The sequence below is a fragment of the Scardinius erythrophthalmus genome (assembly GCF_964197995.2).
Source record: "Scardinius erythrophthalmus genome assembly, chromosome: 8".
Taxonomy (NCBI): Eukaryota; Metazoa; Chordata; class Actinopteri; order Cypriniformes; family Leuciscidae; genus Scardinius; species Scardinius erythrophthalmus.
This window is the reverse complement of record NC_138228.1, coordinates 1,090,187-1,115,102: the sequence shown is the minus strand read 5'-3', so window position 1 is coordinate 1,115,102 and position 24,916 is coordinate 1,090,187. Positions and strand designations below refer to the sequence as shown.

Here is a 24,916-nt window from a genome sequence, read left to right as displayed (position 1 = left end):
GTGGAAATGGTATACACCGAACCGTGACGCCTGTACCGATTCGGTTCAATACGAATAACTTACATTGTACCGTTCCACCCCTAGTCTACAGTGAAATACAGTCACACATTACACTACTGTTTGGCCAGCATTTTAACCGTTTAATCCAGCTACTAGCTACGGAATGCTAAAGTTAACTGCTGACTAGTGTCAAGTGCAGCGAAGCGATGTTTCTGTTATTCTAACGTCCGTTTTCAGAGCATCCAAGAGAAGCACAGACATAACAGTAGCACTGAAATGAAGCACAGAAATCCGCGTTGATATTCGGTCCGGTAGATAACGGTCGTTAAGGCACCAGTGCTGTATTAGCACCGGGTCTGTCTGTAGCTACCCAAACCTAGCGGACAACGACGCTAGCAAAGCAAAGCCAGTCCTTCACTAGCATATAGTTGGTCTCTTTTTTTATTACTAATTTCTCTGCATTGAGTGACAACCCTCTCAAATATAAGACACACAAACAGAACAAATAAAAGTCTCAGACTCACTGTCTGTCAATTCTTGCTTACTTATTGTGACATGATAGCAACCCCTTCTGCTGTGCTAATGCAACCTCAACTATGCTATCAATTTCAAAGTAGCCGAACGTCATGTCGCCTATTCATATTTTTTCTCTATGTTGGCAGTAACATATCAAAAGTTTTTAATTAAATATAAAGGAGTTTTCTCCAAGGAACTTAGCTCCTTCCTTAAGCACTGGATGAGGTCTGCTCACTCTGCTGGACAATGACTCTAGGCGCAGCGTGCGTCGAACACGTGTTCCACAACAACAACACTAGGCTGCCCACAGATGCGCCCGCCTAATAATCGGCTTGATACACTTGGATATTGGCCGATGCCGATTATGTTAAAAATGCAAAAAATCGGCCGATTAATCGGTTGACCTCTAGTCACTGTCGTGTGTTTGATGTGAATCGTGTGTGTGTCACTGACGTGTGCTTGATGGGTATCGTGTGTGTCCGCAGCTCTCGTATGATCTGACCTGGCAGAAGCTCAAGGAGAAGTTCAGTCACTGCGGTACGTGATCAAATCTCCTCTCTTTCTGGTTTTAAATTGAATGTTAATTAGGTTTAAGAGAAAATAACACTTACAATATTTACACATATATGCATAACACGTGTTTAATAAAAATGATTGGGGGTAAAAGCAGAAATGGTACAGCAGTGATGTTAAACAGCAGCTCACACACAGGAGAGAGCTTGAGAACTACACATACTCAAATCAGAATGATGATCAGAATAACAAATGGATAAATACAAAATATACACATGTAGTATTTTCATTATTATTATTTTTTCACAATTTTTATATGTGCTTTCATATAATAAAAATGTAAATAAAATAAATAATTCCCATAAATAATTTATTAAACTTATTATAATTGTATATAATTTATATATCATTAATATATATATATATTTGTTGTATAATGTGTGTGTGTGTATATGTGTGTATATATATATATATTTTTACATTATTTTTACACAATTTTTGTATGCGCTTTCATATAATAAAATGTAAATAAAAACTCATAAATGTATAATAAAATTAGAATAAATCAATGTAATAAATGATAGAATTAATTTATTTGTATCATTATTATTTTGTGTGTGCATGTATATAAATGTCATTTGTGATCCAGCATTTTAAGTTCCTCCAACCCCTGTAACGGGCGCTGTGGTCTCCTTCAGGTCAGGTGATGTACGCGGAGATAAAGATGGAGAACGGTAAATCTAAAGGCTGCGGGACGGTGCGCTTCGACTGTCCCGAGAGCGCAGAGAAAGCCTGTCGAGTGATGAACGGGACCAAGATCAACGGGCGAGAGGTGGATGTTCGCCTGGACCGGAACGCTTGAGTCGCTCGCCGCCGCCGCCGCCGCCTCTGTTTTGTTTTAAAAACATCACGTCATATCTGAACAATCTCGCCAGCCGCGCACCCTTTTACTGTGCTAGTGACCGCCTCTTCATTTCGCTCTTTTTTTTTTTTTTTTTTTTTTTTTGTAAACATTTGTAAGGCGTTTGTCTCTAACTTTTAAAAGAAATAAAAAGCCGGCTGTTGTAAAGTCTGTCTGGCTGTGAGTTTGTGAAGAACACGTCCAGAATCCACAAAACATTCTTAACTTTTAAATCCTCTGTATTCCCTAAAGCACTTTTTTAGGAATGTTCTTAAGAATTCAAATTTTTGAGAAAAAAATATTTGCAACAATTTAATGTTAGACTGTCTTTCATCAGGTCTTGAAATTAAGATTTTTTTCATTTTCATTCAATCTTTCATGTTTCTAACTGTAACCTGTTGATGCATCAGTCAAACTCAAACGAACAAGAAATAAAAATAAGAAATGCCAACGGTTGTTTTAAAATGAAAATTGACCTTTCAAATTCTCATTTCTGTTCTTAAAAAAAAAAAAAAAAAAAGTTTATGCATGATGGTAGTATTTCTTTATTTTTATTGTAATGCAGTGTTACAGTAATGCGAATCCCAGGCATGCGGACGAATGATCTGAGGTAGATGAAGAATATCAGAGCTGAGGAAATAAACAGGTGCAATCAACAATCTTTGGCATTAAGATTATTAAACTACATTTCAACAAAGTGATTTTCCTATTCGTAAAAGTCTTATTGCAATGGTAAAAATATCACCATTCATCATTATACAGTAATTATACAGCCGTATCATTTCAATAAAAAATAGCAGATTTTTTTTAATGACTTTCTAACATGATTGGAATTACTGCGTATAAAGTAAAATGTGAAAGTCAGTTTTAAAGAGTGTTTGAACAAGTTTTGTGTATATATAAATTTTACTGTAAATGTCTGACGCATTGAGATCAAAAGCATCACTTGTTACAGAATCATTTATTTTTTTTATGGACCATCGTTTCAATTTAGTTGCTTCTAAATAAATAAACTAATGGGGAAAAAAACATAAAAAAAAAAAACTTCAGTTAAAAAACAACCTTTTATTTTTGTCCATACACTGCTAAAAAAAATAAAAATAATTGACAATATTTTTGTCTTGTTTTCCAGCACAAATGTGACCCTGGATCACGTCACCAGTCTCGAGTCGCACGGGTTTATCTGTGGCAATATTCAACAATACATTGTATGGGTCAAAATTATAGATATTTCTTTTATGCCAAAAATCATGATCGTTCCATGAAGATATTTTGTACATTTCCTACCGTAAATATATCAAAAAATTATTTTTGTGAGTGTATGCAGCACAATCGCCAACATAAACGCACAACTATAAAGATGATTTTCTCAGTTTTTTTGCACCTTCAGATTCCAGATTTACAAATATTGTCCTATCCTATCAAACCACACATCACTGGAAAGCTTATTTATTCAGATTTCAGATTATGTATAAATCTCAATTTCAAAAAAATGTACCCATGTGACTGGTTTTGTGGCCCAAACATTTATTGGAGAGGCAAAATGACTGAAGATCAATTTAAGTCTAGAAAAATCAGTTAAAATGAAGTGAGTTTGATCTTAAAACAAGAGCTAACTTCTTCCCTTGGAGTCAGAAATATAATCTTGTTTCTCTTTGAATTAAGATTAGATATTTCTGACTCCATTGGCAGATATTAGCTCTTGTTTTAAACACAAACTCACTTCAGTTTTTTTAGTAAATCAGACTTAATATCTTCAGTCATTTCACTTCTCTAGTAAATCTACTGTGATTCAAGTGTTTAGATATGTGTGCTGGAAAACAAGACAAACATCAGAAAACGTCATTTTTTTGCAGTGTAAACACAGCGAGTGTCACATGACCATCGACTCGTCTGAGGATTAAACCCGATCGCGTGCCGTTGGATCGGAGCGTCAGTCACTGCAGGTTCGGATCGGGTTGTTCCCGATGATCCCGAGCTCGTATAAGATCGAGAGCGTGGCGAAGACAATGTAACACACCAGAGACACCAGACCCAGTTTCCAGTCCAACTTCCATCCGTTGATGTGAACGGCGGAGAAGAGGAAGACGATGGAGAGCAGGAGCGTGCACGACATGAAGAGCAAGCCCGAGCTGTTGACCTCCACTGGAGAACCCGTGTCCACAAACACCGTCTGGATGAACCAGGGCAGGCCGAGACACAACATGTCGAAGACGTTTGAGCCCACGATGTTGGACATGGCCATGTCAGCTTTACCTGCGACACACACGTCACGAGTCGGCTTTATTTACACAGCGCTTCACAGTACTGATGCGTTACTGACATAACAGGAGAATAATGCAACAGAGTTTGTTTCTAGAAGAAAATAGCGTCACAGTCCAGCTTAAGGAAGTTCAGAGATGGTAAATTTTTGTTTAGAAAAAAAAAAAATTATTAATTTAGTTAATTTATATATATATATATATATCATTGTCCAGTTCAGTTCTCATATAATAGTGTCAGTGCAGGAGATCAATAATATTGTTGAATATTAAATTAGATGTCCCCAACTAGGCAAGACAAAAGGCAAGAAAGACAAACAAACATATGATTTGACTTCTCTAACTTTAGTTAGTGTGTAATGTTGCTGTTTGAGCATAAACAACATCTGCAAAGTTACGATGCTCAAAGTTCAAAGCAAAGGGAGATATTTGCTTTTAAAGAAATCGCTTTTTAAGGACTACAACAAACGGCTGGTAGAGACTATTCACGGGTTAGTGACATCACTAACCCTAAAATTTACATAAACCCCGCCCCGCAACACGATGACAGAATATGCTAATCAATGATTAGAAGATAACTCCACATAAGCTACATCATTCAAATTCATCATTCATGTTCTGTTCATTCTACATGTCACTTCTTGAGTCTCTCCATCTTTGTCTGACTCCGGTTTGAACATAAAGGCTAAAAGTTTTTTAAACGTTCTGTGTGTGTGTGTGTGTGAGGTAAAAGAATACAAGCTGTTGAAGCTCCGCCCTCTGTTCTGGGAGCAGCAGCTCATTTGCATTTAAAGGAACAGACACAAAAATGGTGCGTTTTTGTTCACCCTCAAAAAGTGACAATTTTTTATATATAATATCTATAAAAATATCTGTGCGGTATTTTGAGCTGAAACTTCACACACACTCTGGGGACATCAGAGACTTATTTTACATCTTGTGAAAGGGCATTATAGGAGCCCTTTAATATGCATGCGGCTTCATAATTTTTTTTTTTTTGTACTCTTTATTGAACTTTTTTTTTTAAACAAAACACTGTTACATAACATTTACTTATAACATTAATAATGACAAGTAACTAAATATAAAAGGTGGAGGGGAAAACCGAAGGAAAGAAAAAAGGAAATACAAAGTTAAAATAAATACAAACGTCCCAGACAGCGCTTCAGTAATACACCACACATTATCTTCCTTCAAGCAAATGTTTCAATAAGTGCACACGTCTGTCGAAACAAGTCTGATTTCAACTGCAAATATGCAGTCATTTTCTCATCTATATATAAAATTGTCACTTTGAGGGTGAGCAAAAACACACCGTTTTTGTGTGTCTCTTTAAATGCAAATGAGCTGCTGCTTCCGGCACAGGGGGCGGAGCTTCAACAGCTTGTGTTCTTTTACCTCACACACACATGCACTGAACATTTCAAAAACGTTTATGTCCAAACCGGAGTCAGACAAAGATGGAGAGACTCAAGACATGTAGAATGAACAGAACATTTCTGAATGATGAATTTGAATGATGTTGCTGATGTGTAGTTTATCTTCTAGTCATTTATTAGCTTATTCTGTCATAATAATCTATAAATCGTGTTCGGGGGCGGGGTTTATGTAAACTTTAGGGTTAGTAATGTCACTAACCCATGAATAGTTCTTACCAGTCGTTTGTTGTAGTCCTTAAAAAGTGATTTCTGTAAAGAAAACATCTCCCTTTTCTTTGAGCGTCATACTTTGCAGATGTTGTTTATGATCAAACATATATATATATCTGTTTCAGTCTTTGTGTCCATTCTGTCACAGCCGGTTAATAAGTGGGTTAATAAATAAGTGGGATTCCTAAAACTTAACCTAATTTCCCTTTTAACCCCCTGCCAATACACTTGTACTTTGTAATATATTATAAATATATTCCCAGAATATATGCACATCATCCCCCACAATCCTGCTTCGTCTTTAATAAGGAAACTGAACTCTGTCTATCATGCAGCGACACACATGTGGTGCAGATTCACATACTCATCACTGTATATTATATGAATCAGTGGCATGGACATCTTTACATCATAGAAGGACAGTAAGTGCACATGTATATGTTCATTGCTAAAGCACTTTTTAGGTAAATTGCCATCATATATCTCAGATCTCTCAACTTTTTATACAAATAGTTATTGTATTAGATCTCTATCACACATCCGGTTAAAAGTTCTGAAGGCATCCTCAGAATTTGGCAAACATGCTTTTTCTTTTCATGCTCCCCGGGCCATGCTTATCCTTTGAAATAAAGGATAAATAAATAAACTTGGTCACATGATGTTTGTATGCTTGAGGACGGGTTCTTTACCTTCGCGAGCCACCATCACACTGGCCACGGTGTCAGGAATGCTGGTTCCTGCTGCCAGGAGCGTCATTCCCATGACTGTATCCGGGATTCCCAGCGTCTCACCTGAACAAAACAACAGGGCAGCACTTTACACTCTTAGAAAAAATTAACATGAAACGAAGAACCCTTTAATGTTCAACATATGAAGCGCCTGACGAAACCCTTTAAGGTTCTGCTTATGAAGCGCCTGACGAAACCCTTTAAGGTTCTGCTTATGAAGCGCCTGACGAAACCCTTTAAGGTTCTGCTTATGAAGCGCCTGACGAAACCCTTTAAGGTTCTACATATGAAGCGCATGATGGAACCCTTTAAGGTTCTACATATGAAGCGCTTGAAAAAACCCTTTAAGGTTCTGCATATGAGGCACCTGACGGAACCCTTTAAGGTTCTACATATGAAGCGCCTGACGGAACCCTTTAAGGTTCTGCATATGAAGTACCTGACGGAACCCTTTAAGGTTCTGCATATGAAGCACCTGATGGAACCCTTTAATGTTCAACATATGAAGCGCCTGACGGAACCCTTTAAGGTTCTGCATATGAAGCGCATGATGGAACCCTTTAATGTTCAACATATGAAGCGCCTGACGGAACCCTTTAAGGTTCTACATATGAAGCGCATGATGGAACCCTTTAATGTTCAACATATGAAGCGCCTGACAAAACCCTTTAAGGTTCTGCATATAAAGCGCCTGACAAAACCCTTTAAGGTTCTGCATATGAAGCGCCTGACGGAACCCTTTAAGGTTCTACATATGAAGCGCCTGACGAAACCCTTTAAGGTTCTACATATGAAGCGCATGATGGAACCCTTTAATGTTCAACATATGAAGCGCCTGACGAAACCCTTTAAGGTTCTACATATGAAGCGCATGACGGAACCCTTTAATGTTCTGCATATGAAGCGCCTGGTGAAACCCTTTAAGGTTCTACATATGAAGCGCCTGAAAAAACCCTTTAAGGTTCTGCATATGAAGCGCCTGACAAAACCCTTTAAGGTTCTGCATATGAAGCGCCTGATGGAACCCTTTAAGGTTCTGCATATGAAGCGCCTGACGAAACCCTTTAAGGTTCTACATATGAAGCGCATGACGGAACCCTTTAATGTTCTGCATATGAAGCGCCTGGTGAAACCCTTTAAGGTTCTACATATGAAGCGCCTGAAAAAACCCTTTAAGGTTCTGCATATGAAGCGCCTGACAAAACCCTTTAAGGTTCTGCATATGAAGCGCCTGATGGAACCCTTTAAGGTTCTGCATATGAAGCACCTGACGGAACCCTTTAAAGGGATAGTTCACTTTGAAATTAATTTTTGATATGTTTTAGCTTACCTCAAGGGCATCCAAGATGTAGGTGTCTTTTTTTCCGCAGTAGTTTCAATTTTGATATTTTTAGGTCAAACCGTTCTTGTCTGTCAGTCATATAATGCAGGTCTGTGGTCACTGTCTCAAAACACAAGCACAGAGTCCAAATTAAAACAATTCCCCATCGTCCAAATGAAACAATTCCCCATCATAAGTACACATTGATGGCCTAAGACACGAAACGAGCGGTTTGTGTGAGAAAACGAACAGTATTTATATCGTTTTTAGCTCTTGAAAACAGCACACGTCCAAATGGTCTGACGGCGCAGGCGGGTATAGATGTATACGTAGATGTCGCCTTGGCTACTGCAGTTCATTGGAACGAAACCGTAGCAAAGCGACATCTAGTGTATATATCTATGCGGGTATAGATGTATACACTAGATGTCGCCTTCGCTACTGCAGTTCATTGGAACGAAACCGTAGCCAAGGCGACATCTATGAATATATCTATACCCGCCCGCGCCGTCAGACCATTTGGACGTGTGCTGTTTTCAAGAGCTAAAAACGATATAAATACTGTTCGTTTTCTCACACAAACCGCTCGTTTCGTGTCTTAGGCCATCAATGTGTACTTATGATGGGGAATTGTTTCATTTGGACGATGGGGAATTGTTTTAATTTGGACTCTGTGCTTGTGTTTTGAGACAGTGACCATCGACCTGCATTATATGACTGACAGACAAGAACGGTTTGACCTAAAAATATCAAAATTGAAACTACTGCGGAAACAAAGACACCTACATCTTGGATGCCCTTGAGGTAAGCTAAAACATCAAAAATTAATTTCAAAGTGAACTATCCCTTTAAGGTTCTACATATGAAGCGCCTGACAGAACCCTTTAAGGTTCTACATATGAAGCGCATGATGGAACCGTTTAATGTTCAACATATGAAGCGCCTGACGAAACCCTTTAAGGTTCTACATATGAAGCGCATGACGGAACCCTTTAATGTTCTGCATATGAAGCGCCTGACAAAACCCTTTAAGGTTCTGCATATGAAGCGCCTGACGGAACCCTTTAAGGTTCTACATATGAAGCGCATGATGGAACCCTTTAATGTTCAACATATGAAGCGCCTGACGAAACCCTTTAAGGTTCTACATATGAAGCGCATGAAGGAACCCTTTAATGTTCAACATATGAAGCGCCTGACAAAACCCTTTAAGGTTCTGCATTTGAAGCGCCTGAAAAACCCTTTAAGGTTCTGCATAAGAAGTGCCTGACGGAACCCTTTAAGGTTCTACATATGAAGCGTCTGACGGAACCCTTTAAGGTTCTACATATGAAGCGCATGATGGAACCCTTTAATGTTCAACATATGATGCGCCTGACGAAACCCTTTAAGGTTCTACATATGAAGTGCATGATGGAACCCTTTAATGTTCTACATATGAAGCGCCTGATGAAACCCTTTAAGGTTCTGCATATGAAGCGCCTGACGGAACCCTTTAAGGTTCTACATATAAAGTGCATGATGGAACCCTTTAATGTTCAACATATGAAGCACCTGACGAAACCCTTTAAGGTTCTGCATATGAAGCACCTGACAAAACCCTTTAAGGTTCTGCAAATGAAGCGCCTGACAAAACCCTTTAAGGTTCTGCATATGAAGCGCCTGACGAAACCCTTTAAGGTTCTACATATGAAGCGCATGATGGAACCCTTTAAGGTTCTACATATGAAGCGCCTGAAAAAACCCTTTAAGGTTCTGCATATGAGGCACCTGACGGAACCCTTTAAGGTTCTACATATGAAGCGCCTGACGGAACCCTTTAAGGTTCTGCATATGAAGTGCCTGACGGAACCCTTTAAGGTTCTGCATATGAAGCACCTGATGGAACCCTTTAATGTTCAACATATGAAGCGCCTGACAAAACCCTTTAAGGTTCTGCATATAAAGCGCCTGACAAAACCCTTTAAGGTTCTGCATATGAAGCGCCTGACGGAACCCTTTAAGGTTCTACATATGAAGCGCCTGACGAAACCCTTTAAGGTTCTACATATGAAGCGCATGATGGAACCCTTTAATGTTCAACATATAAAGCGCCTGACGAAACCCTTTAAGGTTCTACATATGAAGCGCATGACGGAACCCTTTAATGTTCTGCATATGAAGCGCCTGGTGAAACCCTTTAAGGTTCTACATATGAAGCGCCTGAAAAAACCCTTTAAGGTTCTGCATATGAAGCGCCTGACAAAACCCTTTAAGGTTCTGCATATGAAGCGCCTGATGGAACCCTTTAAGGTTCTGCATATGAAGCACCTGACGGAACCCTTTAAGGTTCTACATATGAAGCGCCTGACAGAACCCTTTAAGGTTCTACATATGAAGCGCATGATGGAACCGTTTAATGTTCAACATATGAAGCGCCTGACGAAACCCTTTAAGGTTCTACATATGAAGCGCATGACGGAACCCTTTAATGTTCTGCATATGAAGCGCCTGACAAAACCCTTTAAGGTTCTGCATATGAAGCGCCTGACGGAACCCTTTAAGGTTCTACATATGAAGCGCATGATGGAACCCTTTAATGTTCAACATATGAAGCGCCTGACGAAACCCTTTAAGGTTCTACATATGAAGCGCATGAAGGAACCCTTTAATGTTCAACATATGAAGCGCCTGACAAAACCCTTTAAGGTTCTGCATTTGAAGCGCCTGAAAAACCCTTTAAGGTTCTGCATAAGAAGTGCCTGACGGAACCCTTTAAGGTTCTACATATGAAGCGTCTGACGGAACCCTTTAAGGTTCTACATATGAAGCGCATGATGGAACCCTTTAATGTTCAACATATGATGCGCCTGACGAAACCCTTTAAGGTTCTACATATGAAGTGCATGATGGAACCCTTTAATGTTCTACATATGAAGCGCCTGATGAAACCCTTTAAGGTTCTGCATATGAAGCGCCTGACGGAACCCTTTAAGGTTCTACATATGAAGTGCATGATGGAACCCTTTAATGTTCAACATATGAAGCACCTGACGAAACCCTTTAAGGTTCTGCATATGAAGCACCTGACAAAACCCTTTAAGGTTCTGCAAATGAAGCGCCTGACAAAACCCTTTAAGGTTCTGCATATGAAGCGCCTGACAAAACCCTTTAAGGTTCTGCATATGAAGCGCCTGACAAAACCCTTTAAGGTTCTACATATGAAGCGCATGACGGAACCCTTTAATGTTCTGCATATGAAGCGCCTGACGAAACCCTTTAAGGTTCTGCATATGAAGCGCCTGACAAAACCCTTTAAGGTTCTGCATATGAAACGCCTGAAGGAACCCTTTAATGTTCTGCATATGATGCGCCTGATGGAACCCTTTAATGTTCTGCATATGAAGCGCCTGACGGAACCCTTTAATGTTCTGCATATGAAGCGCCTGACGGAACCCTTTAATGTTCTGCATATGAAGCGCCTGACGGAACCCTTTAATGTTCTGCATATGAAACGCCTGAAGGAACCCTTTAATGTTCTGCATATGATGCGCCTGAAGGAACCCTTTAATGTTCTGCATATGAAGCGCCTGACGGAACCCTTTAATGTTCTGCATATGATGCGCCTGACGGAACCCTTTAATGTTCTGCATATGAAGCGCCTGACGGAACCCTTTAATGTTCTGCATATGAACCGCCTGACGGAACCCTTTAATGTTCTGCATATGAAACGCCTGAAGGAACCCTTTAATGTTCTGCATATGATGCGCTTGAAGGAACCCTTTAATGTTCTGCATATGATGCACCTGACGGAACCCTTTAATGTTCTGCATATGAACCGCCTGACAAAACCCTTTAAGGTTCTGCATATGAAGCGCCTGACAAAACCCTTTAAGGTTCTGCATATGAAACACCTGAAGGAACCCTTTAAGGTTCTGCAGATGAAGCGCCTGACGGAACCCTTTAAGGTTCTGCATATGAAGCGCCTGACAAAACACTTTAAGGTTCTGCATACGAAGCGCCTGACAAAACCCTTTAAGGTTCTGCATATGAAACGCCTGAAGGAACCCTTTAAGGTTCTGCATATGAAGCGCCTGACGGAACCCTTTAAGGTTCTGCATATGAAGCGCCTGACAAAACCCTTTAAGGTTCTGCATATGAAGCGCCTGACGGAACCCAAATGGTTCTACATATGAAGCGCATGATGGAACCCTTTAATGTTCAACATATGAAGCGACTGACGAAACCCTTTAAGGTTCTACATATGAAGCGCATGATGGAACCCTTTAATGTTCAACATATGAAGTGCCTGACAAAACCCTTTAAGGTTCTGCATATGAAGCGCCAGACAAAACCCTTTAAGGTTCTACATATGAAGCGCATGACGGAACCCTTTAATGTTCTGCATATGAAGCGCCTGACGAAACCCTTTAAGGTTCTGCATATGAAGCGCCTGACAAAACCTTTTAAGGTTCTGCATATGAAACGCCTGAAGGAACCCTTTAATGTTCTGCATATGATGCGCCTGATGGAACCCTTTAATGTTCTGCATATGAAGCGCCTGACGGAACCCTTTAATGTTCTGCATATGAAGCGCCTGACGGAACCCTTTAATGTTCTGCATATGAAGCGCCTGACGGAACCCTTTAATGTTCTGCATATGAAACGCCTGAAGGAACCCTTTAATGTTCTGCATATGATGCGCCTGAAGGAACCCTTTAATGTTCTGCATATGAAGCGCCTGACGGAACCCTTTAATGTTCTGCATATGATGCGCCTGACGGAACCCTTTAATGTTCTGCATATGAAGCGCCTGACGGAACCCTTTAATGTTCTGCATATGAACCGCCTGACGGAACCCTTTAATGTTCTGCATATGAAACGCCTGAAGGAACCCTTTAATGTTCTGCATATGATGCGCCTGAAGGAACCCTTTAATGTTCTGCATATGATGCACCTGACGGAACCCTTTAATGTTCTGCATATGAAGCGCCTGACAAAACCCTTTAAGGTTCTGCATATGAAGCGCCTGACAAAACCCTTTAAGGTTCTGCATATGAAACACCTGAAGGAACCCTTTAAGGTTCTGCAGATGAAGCGCCTGACGGAACCCTTTAAGGTTCTGCAGATGAAGCGCCTGACGGAACCCTTTAAGGTTCTGCATATGAAGCGCCTGACAAAACCCTTTAAGGTTCTGCATATGAAGCGCCTGACGGAACCCAAATGGTTCTACATATGAAGCGCATGATGGAACCCTTTAATGTTCAACATATGAAGCGACTGACGAAACCCTTTAAGGTTCTACATATGAAGCGCATGATGGAACCCTTTAATGTTCAACATATGAAGTGCCTGACGAAACCCTTTAAGGTTCTGCATATGAAGCGCCTGACGGAACCCAAATGGTTCTACATATGAAGCGCATGATGGAACCCTTTAATGTTCAACATATGAAGCGACTGACGAAACCCTTTAATGTTCAACATATAAAGCGCCTGATGGAACCCTTTAATGTTCTAATGTTTTTTAATTATGATGTTTTCTTGTGGTTTCACCATTTGACAATAAATAAATGATCAGAAACAAATTTTCCGGTGTTTTAATATTGGACCAGAGTCCTTTGTGATGTTATTTCACGGCATCCAACACCTCAAAAATCTGAAGCAGTGCAACTGTTTTCAACACTGATAATAATCATAAATGTTTCTTGATCCTCAAATCATCATATTAGAGTGATTTCTGAAGGATCATGTGACCCTGAAGACTGGAGTAATGATGCTGAAAATTCAGCTTTGATCACAGGAATAAATTACTCTTTACTATATATTCACATAGAAAACAGATGATTTACATTCTAATAATATGTCAAATTTTTAGTGCATGTTTGATCAAATTAATGCAGCCTTGGTGAGCAGAAGAGACTCTTTCAAAAACGTTAGACTGGTAGTGTAAGTATAAAGCAAAAGATTGATTTAAAAAATGTTCATTTACACTTTATTTTAAGGTGTCATTGTTACAGTGTAATTATATATTTAAGCACTGAGTAATATTAATTAACCACATGTACTTACTATAGGGTTAGGGTAGGATTAGGATTTGGTTGAGGGTTAGTTGCATGTAATTATGCATATTTTACTGTTATTACTATGGTAAGTACATGTACAACAAGGACACTGTAAAATAAAGTGTTACCAAATGTTCAGTGAATTTTGAGGGGAAAAAAATAGTTTTTCTGTTGAGCATGTGACCGCATCGCAGGCATCGCTGAGCTCAAAAGTTCAAAACTCGCAGCTCTATCTCCCAGTACCTGCTCTTTAGCGTCGGGCTCTAAAGCTCATGTGAATCTGTGTGACCGTGTGCAGGATAATAATCCTATTATATGCGGCTGCATCACATGGTTTCTCACGGGCCCCGTGGGGTTCAGAGAACGTAGGGGCCGACAGCATCATAATCCTTCAGGATACAGCGCTGGCATTTCAGGAATGGACTCAGGGAACATGTGACCCGTCTGTGTGTGACCCACTCAAACCCTGAACGTCTGCAGTGCGACCAGATGACGACTGAGGCTGGGAACACACGCAGTGATGCTGGATCAATGAGAAATACATCAGAACTGAGACATCAGAAAGAACGAGACAAGACACTGATAAGAGCCGTGCATCTGCAAAATCCACAACACGGCATTGAAATGTTACAGAAACATGACTAACATGCGGATTAATAATAATACTACATGTGATAGAGAGAGGTGGTCTCTGAAATTTCTGTCAATTTCATACATTCAAGTGAGTATGAAAGACTCACAAAAAGTATGTTTTGAGAATTGTTCATTCTTGCTTGGAACAAATCTCTTATTTGAACTAAACCGACAATATTTAAATCTCTTAATTGTCTTGATCTCTCAGTAGTTTTTGAGTCACTGCTGCACTGATATTGTTCTAGACAACACTATAAATACTAGGGCTGGGTATTGACACAAATTTCACAATTCGATTCGATTTCGATTCACAAGCTTGCAATTCGATTCGATTACGATTCGATTCAATTCAATATTGATTATTTTGGATATCAGGATCAATACATGGAAAATTTTCTCAAGGAAAACAAATCTCTTCACTAATGCTGTAAACCAGGGATCAGCAACTCCGGTCCTGGAGGGCCACTGTCCTGCAGAGTTTAGCTTCAGCCCTGATAAAAACTCACCTGCCTGTATCTATCTAGTAATCCTGAAAACACTGATTGCCTTGTTCAGGTGTGTTTAATTAGGGTTGGAGCTAAACTCTGCAGGACAGTGGCCCTCCAGGACCGGAGTTGCTGATCCCTGCTGTAAACTATGGGAGTCAGTTGTAGCCTAGCCTTCATTAGCCTACTATAATATTGAAGGTAAAAATTTTGTATAAAAACTTAAATTACACTTTTATTTATTTTTATAATAATAAAGTTATATGAAATATAAACATTTAAATGGTGGCTGTCATAAAAACTTGCCAGATTTATTCAAACATGCATTAAATATTGAAGAACATAAAGTATAATGAATATGTTATGATGATGAGGAAGGAGAACCCAGGCGCAGACAAAGTACACTAAACACGATTTATTATAGGCAAAAAGGGGAAAATAAAGCCCACAATGGGGTAAAACAAGACAAGACTGAGGATACTAACTAGACTATAAACTTGACAGAAGTCTAGACACTAACTAACAGCAAATACACAAACAGGATCTTCACAGGACTCGTAACGAAGACAGGATACTCACAGGAACTATTTTGCAATGACTCACATGAAATAATAGCACAGGCAAGATTCACAGAGTAACATCACAGCAGTATTCACAATGAACCGACACAGGACAGAAAACACAAGGGGATTAAATAGGGAGAAACTAATCAGGAACAGGTGACACAGGTAAAGCAATAATCCAACCAGGGACACAGGTGAAACAATAATGACTAAACAAGGGTAACAAGGGGGCGGGGTTACATGACGAGACAACGCAAGCACATGGCCAAACAAATGGCCATGTGCTGCACATGAAACATGGGCCTGTCATGATCCTGCCTCAAGACCAGGGAAAATCAGAGACAAGAAGGCAGAATCATGACAGAATAAGTATAATGAATATGTAATATGGTGCGTATATTTAGCAGAATGCTCCTCTCTAGAGTTAATATTTGTCGCTGACTGACGAGTTTATGGTCACTGGATTATGGTTTTTCTGACGTAAATGTGACGCATGACGTCATCGTCCTCAGAGATTCATGTTTTTGTTGTTTACACGGAGACCGTTTTCAAAAGTTTGCATTTTCAGGCTCTCAAAACGCCGCTGTCGTGTAAACGAATGGCCAAAACGCATAAAAAGTTTTACGTTTTTAGTTGAAAACAGTGTCGTGTAAACAGCCCCTGACTTTCCCTAAAGATGCTTTGAAAACATGTGTATTGTGAAAAGAGCTACGCAAATAAATTCGACTTAACTTGTCGATCCTGTAGCTCGTCTGGCTGATCATGACGCTTGCAATGCAAAGGTTGTGGGTTTTATTCCCAGAACACACACACCATTAATGCACTGCAGGTCCACCAGATGAACAAATGCTTCCACAGAATAAAAGCAAACTAAAGCACTCTTACCCACGACAGTGACCATCCACACCAGGACGTATGTGAAGGCGGAGATCCAGACGGCAGACATCAGGAACGTGATCATGTACCATTTCTTCCAGAAGCGTCTCCTGCAGTCGGGAATGGTCAGGAACAACAACACGATGACCGGCAGAGACAAAACCCAGAGGATCCGCTTCAGGTCGTGTTCGGGCATCGTGAACACACTCTTCTGCTCTGAGAGAGAAACGTGCAAACGTGAGGCTGCCACAAGGTTCTTTGGGAACCCAAAAAAAATGTATGCCATCATTCCCTTTTGGAACCTTTATTTTTAAGAGTGGTCCCCAAAATGATAATAAACAGAAACAGATGCAACAGAAATTTGCAACAGGTTTGTGACCTCATCACGTACCTTGTCCGATCTCGTTGAGGCCGTGCAGGCTGAGCGAGAGCTGGGAATACCCGGAGTCGTCCTGGAAGATGCCGCTGTCGGCTCGGGAGCGCCGGTGAACTCGCAGACTGCCGTCGCTCCATCCCACCAGCGGCGTCTCCTCGCCGGAGGCGGAGCTCTTGCTCACACACACACAGCACGGGCTGAAGCGCTGCATCACATACTCGCTGATCCTCAGGTCGAAGCACAGCACCAGCACATACACCCCGTACACCAGCAGGAGACACGCGCCGTCATACCTGAACACACATCCGAGTTTGCATATAAATGTGTGTTTGTAGTGTGTGGACACAACCACAGTCCTTTTTTTTCATCCTCAAAGTCTAAACACTCTCAATGATCAAGCCGTTTGGATTTTCTGAGCACTATGATGTCATAAGGACTGTCCCGTATTAGCATATTTCCCGTATTAGCATATTTCCACTAGTTGCTCATTATCATTTAAAGAGACATGCACTGAAACGGGTTGCTGTGAAGAGAGCTGTTCTTGAGGAGGTGAAAGGGTGTTTTACACAAACATTGAGAAATTTTAACCCAAGTATGTTACAAACTTTACATGAAGACCCTAAAGAATCACACCAACTTGTGGAAAATGGGCATCAGATGACCCCTTTAAGCTCCTTGCACACTGAGTCCAAAATTCTAGTCCGAAATTTTTGCACGTTAAAAAATAAATACGACTTCACGTTGTGTCAATCATGTTTAGAATGTTTAGATTTATGGCTTTGATTTTCTCATGTTTTTGAAAATAGTAGTTTTGCACATTTTTCATAAAAATAAACGTAAAATTCTGTAACTTTTTTTTTAAGTTCACATTTTAAAACTTTTTTCACTTCAGCAATAATCTGCCAAGTGTCGTCTTTGAGAAGAGATCAAACTTCAGTCAAGATTTACCACAGTTTAAGCTGGAAATGTAATCGTCAGGTCTATGCTCAAAAAGTGAATAAATGGATTATAAATACAGCGTAAATATGATTTAGTACCATAAAATCCACCAAAAATATAAAACACTTAATAAAAAAAAAAAGTATAGTACATTAATTTCATAAAAAAATAAAATAAAAATTTGACCAACTTGCGAATAAGAGCACCAGATGGTTAGGAGTGTAGTCACCAAAATGATAATAAACAGATGAAACAGAACGGGCAACACGGTAAAAAATAAATACGACCTCACGTTGTCAATCCCGCTTACAAACTTTCGTCCGTCATAAAAAATTCGGATCGTGTTCGATTTTCTGTGTTTTTCGCATCCGTAGATCAAGCATTTTGAGAGGAGATTTGACAATTCAGAGCCACCGAATCACGAATACGAAAAAAGGCATGCAAAAAGTTCGGACTCCGTGTGCAAGGACCTTCAGTGTCGGCTAACCAGTGCGTCGAGGCTTAAAGACGAGTGTTTATGATAAATGATCAAATGGAACGTTCCCTTCACTGAGAAACATTCAGAAATAACTTTTTAATACCTTAAAGGATTATTTCACTTTGGAATTAAAATCTCCTGATAGTTTACTCTCCTCCACGTCATCCAAGATGTTCATGTCTTTCTTTCTTCAGTGGAAAAGAAATGAAGGTTTCTGAGGAGAACACTCCAGGGTGTTCCTCCATATAGTGTCTTCAATGGGGTCCAACGGGTCGAAGGTCCAGATGTGAGTTTCAGTGCAGCTTCAAAGTCTCGACACGATCCAGCCGAGGAATAAGAGTCTCATCTAGACACACCAGCGGACATTTTATACAGAAATAAACATTTATATACTTTTAACCACAAATGCTGGTCTTGCACTCGCTGTGATGAGACACACATTCTGAAATGTAGAGTAGAGCGAAAAACTCCATCTCATTTCCTCCTCCAACTTCAAAATTGTCCGACATCGTTGTTTTACCTTTCGTTTATTTGTTTTTTTGTGAATGGCGTTTGATTTAGTCTTTGCAGGTTCTCTTAGTAAACACTGGGTCTGTTCTTACGCCTATGTCACACTTGACCTTTCAACCTGATGACGTAATGTGTGTCTCATCACAGCTAGAGCAAGACCAGCATCTGTGGTTAAAAGTATATAAATGTTTATTTTGTTATAAAATATCCGCTGGTGTGTCTAGATGAGACTCTTATTCCTCGGCTGGATCGTGTCGAGACTTTGAAGCTGCACTGAAACTCACATCTGGACCTTCGACCCGTTGGACCCCATTGAAGACACTATATGGAGGAACATCCTGGAGTGTTCTCCTCAGAAACCTTCATTTCTTTTCCACTGAAGAAAGACAGACATGAATATCTTGGATGACGAGGGGGAGAGTAAACTATCAGGAAATTTAAATTCTGAAGTGAACTTATCCTTTAATGGAACCGTTAGCAAAAACATTCTTAGAACGTATTAATGTTAGCATCACAGACTCACCAGTAAACTCTGTTATCTGAGATTATGGCGATGACTGCGGCGACGCTGATGGCGTATGCGAGACAGTCTCTGAATAACGGCCAGCATGTGAGACGAGCCGTCTGAACAGAGCAAACACACACACACACACACACACACACAGGTGAGATACAGAGACAACAGACACACACCGACACATTAATATCCCAGACAGCAACAGAAGGGGCTTTCGCACCGGGTAGTTCCCACCAGGGTTTATGATCATTCGAACACGTTATTAGATAGAACTGTTAAACATAGAAAGTAGACAGTAATGAAGAGTTATTAGCTTATGATGTGTGTTTGATGTCCATTGTCGATGAGCAGAAATACATAATTATGATTCTCTTGATCTCCTCAAAGTTGTGTTGGGTTTTCTCCTCAGTGTAAAGGTTGAGAGCTCCATCTATCACTGTTTTACATGTTCGTAGAGTTAGTTTCTGGAGTAAATATATAGACTATAATCTGTGTGTTTTAATAATGGCGTGTGCTGGTGTTTCGCGTGCGTTCGGCCAATCAGCGAACACTAACGTCACTGTAGTTCCTATAGCGCTGGTTTAGACCGACTCTTAAGGAGGAGTAAAGTAGTTCCTCCAAAAGGAGTTCCTAGAGCTAAAATAGTTCCTGCGGTGCGAACAAACACGCCGACATCCGCCAATAGTTCTAGGAACTATGAAAAGCTTCCTCCGGTGCGAAAGCCCCTAAAGTGTCGGCCCACATCCGGTACATGTGGATTCCTCGCGGGCCGGATGTGCGCCGACACTGTGGGGGTGTCTGGGTAATGATGATGTCACACACCACAGAGGTCAAGAGGCCACACGCCGCACAGATGCACAGGAGGTTGTACACGGCCGATCCCATGATGGTGCTCACGCCGATATCTCCTTTAGTCACGAACACACCTGAGGAGGAACGCATTCAAACACACCGGGAAATCAGACGACATTCCAAATGAAGGAAGTTTTTTTGCTTGCAAGACACAACATACAAATACCTATTCACAGAGATGGGAAAATCTAGTGCGTTATTTCATTACCCCCAAATTAAAAGTAAAGAATTATCTACACCACAGTTATGCTGGAGGATATGTGTGCATGACCAGAAATATAACCTTTCTGGAACATGGTTTTGATGGAGATCCAGATTTTAGGATATGAAATACCAAGAAACTTCATTACATTGTATCTTGGAAACATCTCATCAGTGTTGAGACAAGATGTATATCTTGTTAATATAATAAGTGTAGCATGTATTACAAGGCATTGGTATAAGCCGGACATCCCCTTACTTGAAGAATAGATAGAAATTGTTAAAGAAATATGGAATATGGAAGAATTGACTTATTTTGAGACTTAAAAAGGACTTATTTCTAAAATACTGGAAGAAATGGACTGAGTACTGTAATGTAAACAATCAATGACTATATGTGAATCTATACTTGCTGACAAAACAGAATGTATACCCCCTGTTCTAGAGTTTGCTCTTTTTATATGTCTTTCTAAATGTTGTATGCTTGAAAAATCATCAATAAAAATACAGTAAAAAAAAGAAGAAAAAAAAAGAAATCAAAAAGAAATCAAAATGATCATCATTATTGTGTTAATAATGTTGAATCAGAATCAGTTCCTCTTGCAGCATCTCTTCTCTTCTCTGATGACGAGGACGGGGCAACCTGTCACTCACATGAGATCAGCCAATAGCAAACCACAACCATCCAATCAATTCCACACAGACACAATCAAGCCCCGCCCACAAAAATTTGGAAATTTATGTTCAGGTCAATGCTCAAAAAGTGAATAAATACAGCGTAAATATAATTTAGTACCATAAAATCCCCTAAAAATACAAAATATGAAATAAAAAAACATTATCGAACTAAAATATAGTACGTTCATTTCATTGAAATAAAATAAACAATTCTGTCATTTTTGACCAACACGCGAAAAACACCAGAGGGTTTTTACAGAGATGTCATTTGAGATATTTCTATCCTGTTGGCAGAAGATTACCTAGAAACGCAGTGACGAGTTCTGGCGCCGAACTTCCCGCTGCCATGAAAGTGGCTCCAGCGACATCTTGTGAAAGACCGAGACCTGAAACACAACCAGATTCAATCAAATCCCACTCGGACACACTGACGGACGACAAACCCATAACCCTTAACCCTTAACCCTTAACCCATAACCCATAACCCATAACCCCAACCCATAACCCATAACCCCAACCCATAACCCATAACCCCATAAACCCAACCCATAACCTCAACCCATAACCTCAACCCATAACCATAACCCCATAAACCCAACCCATAACCCATAAACCCAACCCATAACCCATAACCCATAAACCCAACCCATAACCCTTAACCCATAACCCATAACCCCAACCCATAACCCATGACGCATAAACCCAACCCATAACCCATAACCCCAACCCATAACCCATAAACTCAACCCATAACCCCATAAACCCAACCCATAACCCATGACCCATAAACCCAACCCATAACCCATAAACCCATAAACCCAACCCATAACCCATGACCCATAAACCCAACCCATAACCCTTAACCCATAACCCATAAACCCATAAACCCAACCCATAACCCATGACCCATAAACCCAACCCATAACCCATGGCCCATGACCCATAACCCTTAACCCTTAACCCATAACCCATGACCCATGACCCATCCCATAACCCATGACCCATAAACCCATGACCCATAACCTATGACCCATAAACCCATAACCCATGACCCATGACCCATGACCCATGACCCATAAACCCATAACCCATGACCCTAACAGAGGTCTGCTACGGGTCTCGAAAAACTCACGGGTTTCGGGTTCGGGTCGGGTATGGGTCGGGTTAATGATTTCGGGTACGGGTACGGGTCGGGTTCGGGTAGGGTATGGGTCGGGTTAATGATTTCGGGTACGGGTCGGGTACGGGTTCGGGTCAGGTTAATGATTTCGGGTACGGGTCGGGTACGGGTCGGGCACGGGTCGGGTATGGGTTCGGGTCGGGTTAATGATTTCGGGTCGAGTTAATGATTTCGGGTACGGGTCGGGTTCGGGTCGGGTATGGGTCGGGTTAATGATTTTGGGTACGGGTCGGGTATGGGTACGGATTCGGGTCGGGTTAATGATGTCGGGTACGGGTACGGGTCGGGTTAATGATTACGGGTACGGGTCGGGTTCGGGTCGGGTACGGGTCGGGAACGGGTCAGTACGGGTCGGGTTCGGGTCAGTACGGGTCGGGTTCGGGTCGGGTACGGGTACGGGTACGGGTACGGGTACGGGTCGGGTTCGGGTCGGGTACGGGTCAGTACGGGTCGGGTTCGGGTTAATGATTTCGGGTACGGGCTTCAGTTTAAAGCGCGTTCATATCTCTAATAGCTTACGCTCGCTGATGACCTCCAGAGACGGCAGAAAGTAATCATCACACACGATGGAGACGGCCAGAAGCATGTAGAAGATGATCATGAAATAAATCAGGATCCCTCCGTCTTTCCGCTCCTGAAGCGTGAAGAATCCCTCGGGAAACTCAGAGGACTGAGGCGGGATGCATTCGCTCGCATTTTCTGCAAATCACACACAGATCTCCATTATCAGCGGTTGTGTTTGAGTCTTGAGTTCTGACCCACATTCAGCTTTCTGACACACAACATCTGTGTTTAACATCTTACAAATGTTAAATCAATATATTGCTTTATGTGAATAAGTGGCCAGGATGAATTTCACAATGTTTCGAAGCAAAAAATTATAGGCTACAAGATCCAGTTGTCAAAAGACTCGTGAATAAATATTCATCATATTTCGTAATTTTTTACCGAAAAATTGTACATTTAGTTTTTTTTTTTTTTTTTACTTGATCGGAATGGTACAAAAATTGGTAAAGGTTTGTGAACACACAAAAAAATCATGGACACCATTTGAAAAGGTTTAAGACGGTATTCAGTGTTCATATTACTGATGTAACCGCACTGATGAGAACAACACTTGAACTGGAGAAGTTTATTTGAAGTTTCCAACATGAACGCTGTTGTTTTCCTCTGAACTGAGCGGCTTTGAGACCGTCTGTGTTGTATAAAGCGCTATAGAAATAGAGTTCAGTCAGTCTCTGACTCTCAAACGAATCTCAACATGAATCAAACTCTCTCACTCACCGACATCCCGACGGACTCTGGGAGAAGCCGAACCCGGAAAACTCTTTCCCACGCAGAAGACGAGATGAACCGCTGCGAATATAAGCAGAACTACAGCGCTGATACACAGCAGAACGTCCCTGCGCTTCTCCCGGTGAAGAAGTGTGTGTTTCCTCATCGTTCCCACCGATTACTGATGCTTGAGGAGGTTCATGGAGCTGTCGGTGTGTGTGTGTGTGTGTGTGTGTGTGTGTGTGTGTCACAAGACTCATTATTCTGCACAAACGAGTCTCAAGCCTTCAGGGCTGAAACAGTTTGACAAATACAAATGTTATCGTGCACAATGATGCGCCTCTTAAGCAGATAAATCGATTCTTTGCGCAAATTAAATCTGTGCACATCATTTATGCCCCACACTTACATAAATGACTCTGAATTATTCATATTTTGAGAAATGTCCTCACGTTTTCTTGCTGGATGTGATCGGATGGATTTGGTCTGACTTCTGGATATTCTAGATCAAGGGTTTCCAATCTTTTAGATCATCTCCATCTTCACATTTAAAAGGCAACTATATATTTGTATGCATAAAGACCTAATTATTACTGTAAAAATTTATATTATGAAATGTGTATAATATTATTTGGAAAAAAATAACTGATCTATTTTAATACATTTATTTATTTTAGTCAAATTTATTATTATTTATTTAAATCCATTTTTTATTTTTAATCAAAGATTTTTGTTTATTTACTTTGATTTATTTTAATCAATTCATTTCAATCAAATGTGTTGATCATGATTTATTTTATATTTTTTTTAAACAAATGTATTTGTTTTTAGTCTTGTTTTATTATTGTAACAAAAAGTTATTTATTTATTTACATAAAATGTTTATTTCAAATTATTGTTTAAAAATCTATTTGTATTTATTTTGTATCTTTTTTATTTTATCATGTTTAATTAATGTATTTACATCATTGCATTTTTTCTACTAACTATACTGTTAGATGTATCATTTATTAATACAATTTAATTTATTTTTATCAACTTATTTTAATAAAATATTTTAGTTTATTCATTATTTTTCTTTACATAAAATTGTCTATTTATCATTATAAATGTATTCATTTTAATCAGATTTATTAACTTATTTAAATACATATTCATCCAATTATTTAAATAAATAATAAATAAATAAATCTGATTAAAATAAATAATCTGAAATCTGATTAAAATGAAAAAAAAAGTTTTTTATTATTATTTATTTATCATTATAAATGTATTCATTTTAATCAGATTCATTAACTTATTTGTTGAATTAAATATTTATTCAATTATTTAAATATTTTTTTATTATAATCAAATGTATTCATGCTACAGTAGTTAGTTTAATCTTACTTTTCCCAGGATCCCAGTTTAAAAACCCCTGA

The 24,916-nt window shown here is 39.9% G+C and overlaps 2 protein-coding genes across 2 annotated transcripts in view; one reads left to right on the top strand and one right to left on the bottom strand.

Annotated features, from left to right (window-relative positions):
* The window catches only part of myef2 (myelin expression factor 2), a 21,166-nt gene extending 18,772 nt beyond the window's left edge, over nt 1-2,394 (top strand). Inside the window, exons 16-17 of the mRNA XM_081372849.1 lie at nt 1,002-1,053; nt 1,728-2,394. Of these exons, the coding sequence (XP_081228975.1) occupies nt 1,002-1,053; nt 1,728-1,891 (216 nt within the window). The 3' untranslated portion in view covers nt 1,892-2,394. The remainder of the gene's footprint in view (nt 1-1,001; nt 1,054-1,727) is intronic.
* Nucleotides 2,395-2,456: 62 nt separating this feature from the next.
* slc24a5 (solute carrier family 24 member 5) lies at nt 2,457-23,748 on the bottom strand. The gene is made up of 9 exons (XM_081372848.1): nt 23,505-23,748; nt 22,740-22,919; nt 21,343-21,426; nt 20,132-20,235; nt 19,316-19,416; nt 16,881-17,158; nt 16,499-16,705; nt 6,530-6,631; nt 2,457-4,186 (listed from the first exon to the last, which is right to left on the bottom strand). Exons 1-9 carry the CDS (start codon nt 23,659-23,661, stop codon nt 3,864-3,866), a joined length of 1,536 nt encoding a protein of 511 aa, XP_081228974.1. The 5' UTR covers nt 23,662-23,748; the 3' UTR covers nt 2,457-3,863.
* Between the last annotated feature and the right edge of the window lie 1,168 nt (nt 23,749-24,916).

Bases quoted from the DNA above. Each gene is read 5' to 3' on its own strand.
- slc24a5 (XM_081372848.1), bottom strand. From the start codon at position 23,661: ATGAGGAAACACACACTTCTTCACCGGGAGAAGCGCAGGGACGTTCTG. The intron at 22,920-23,504 runs GTGAGTGAGAGA...TGTGATTTGCAG, and splicing joins CAGAGTCCGTCGGGATGTCG to AAAATGCGAGCGAATGCATC. The intron at 16,706-16,880 runs GTACGTGATGAG...TTTCTCTCTCAG, and splicing joins CCTCAACGAGATCGGACAAG to AGCAGAAGAGTGTGTTCACG.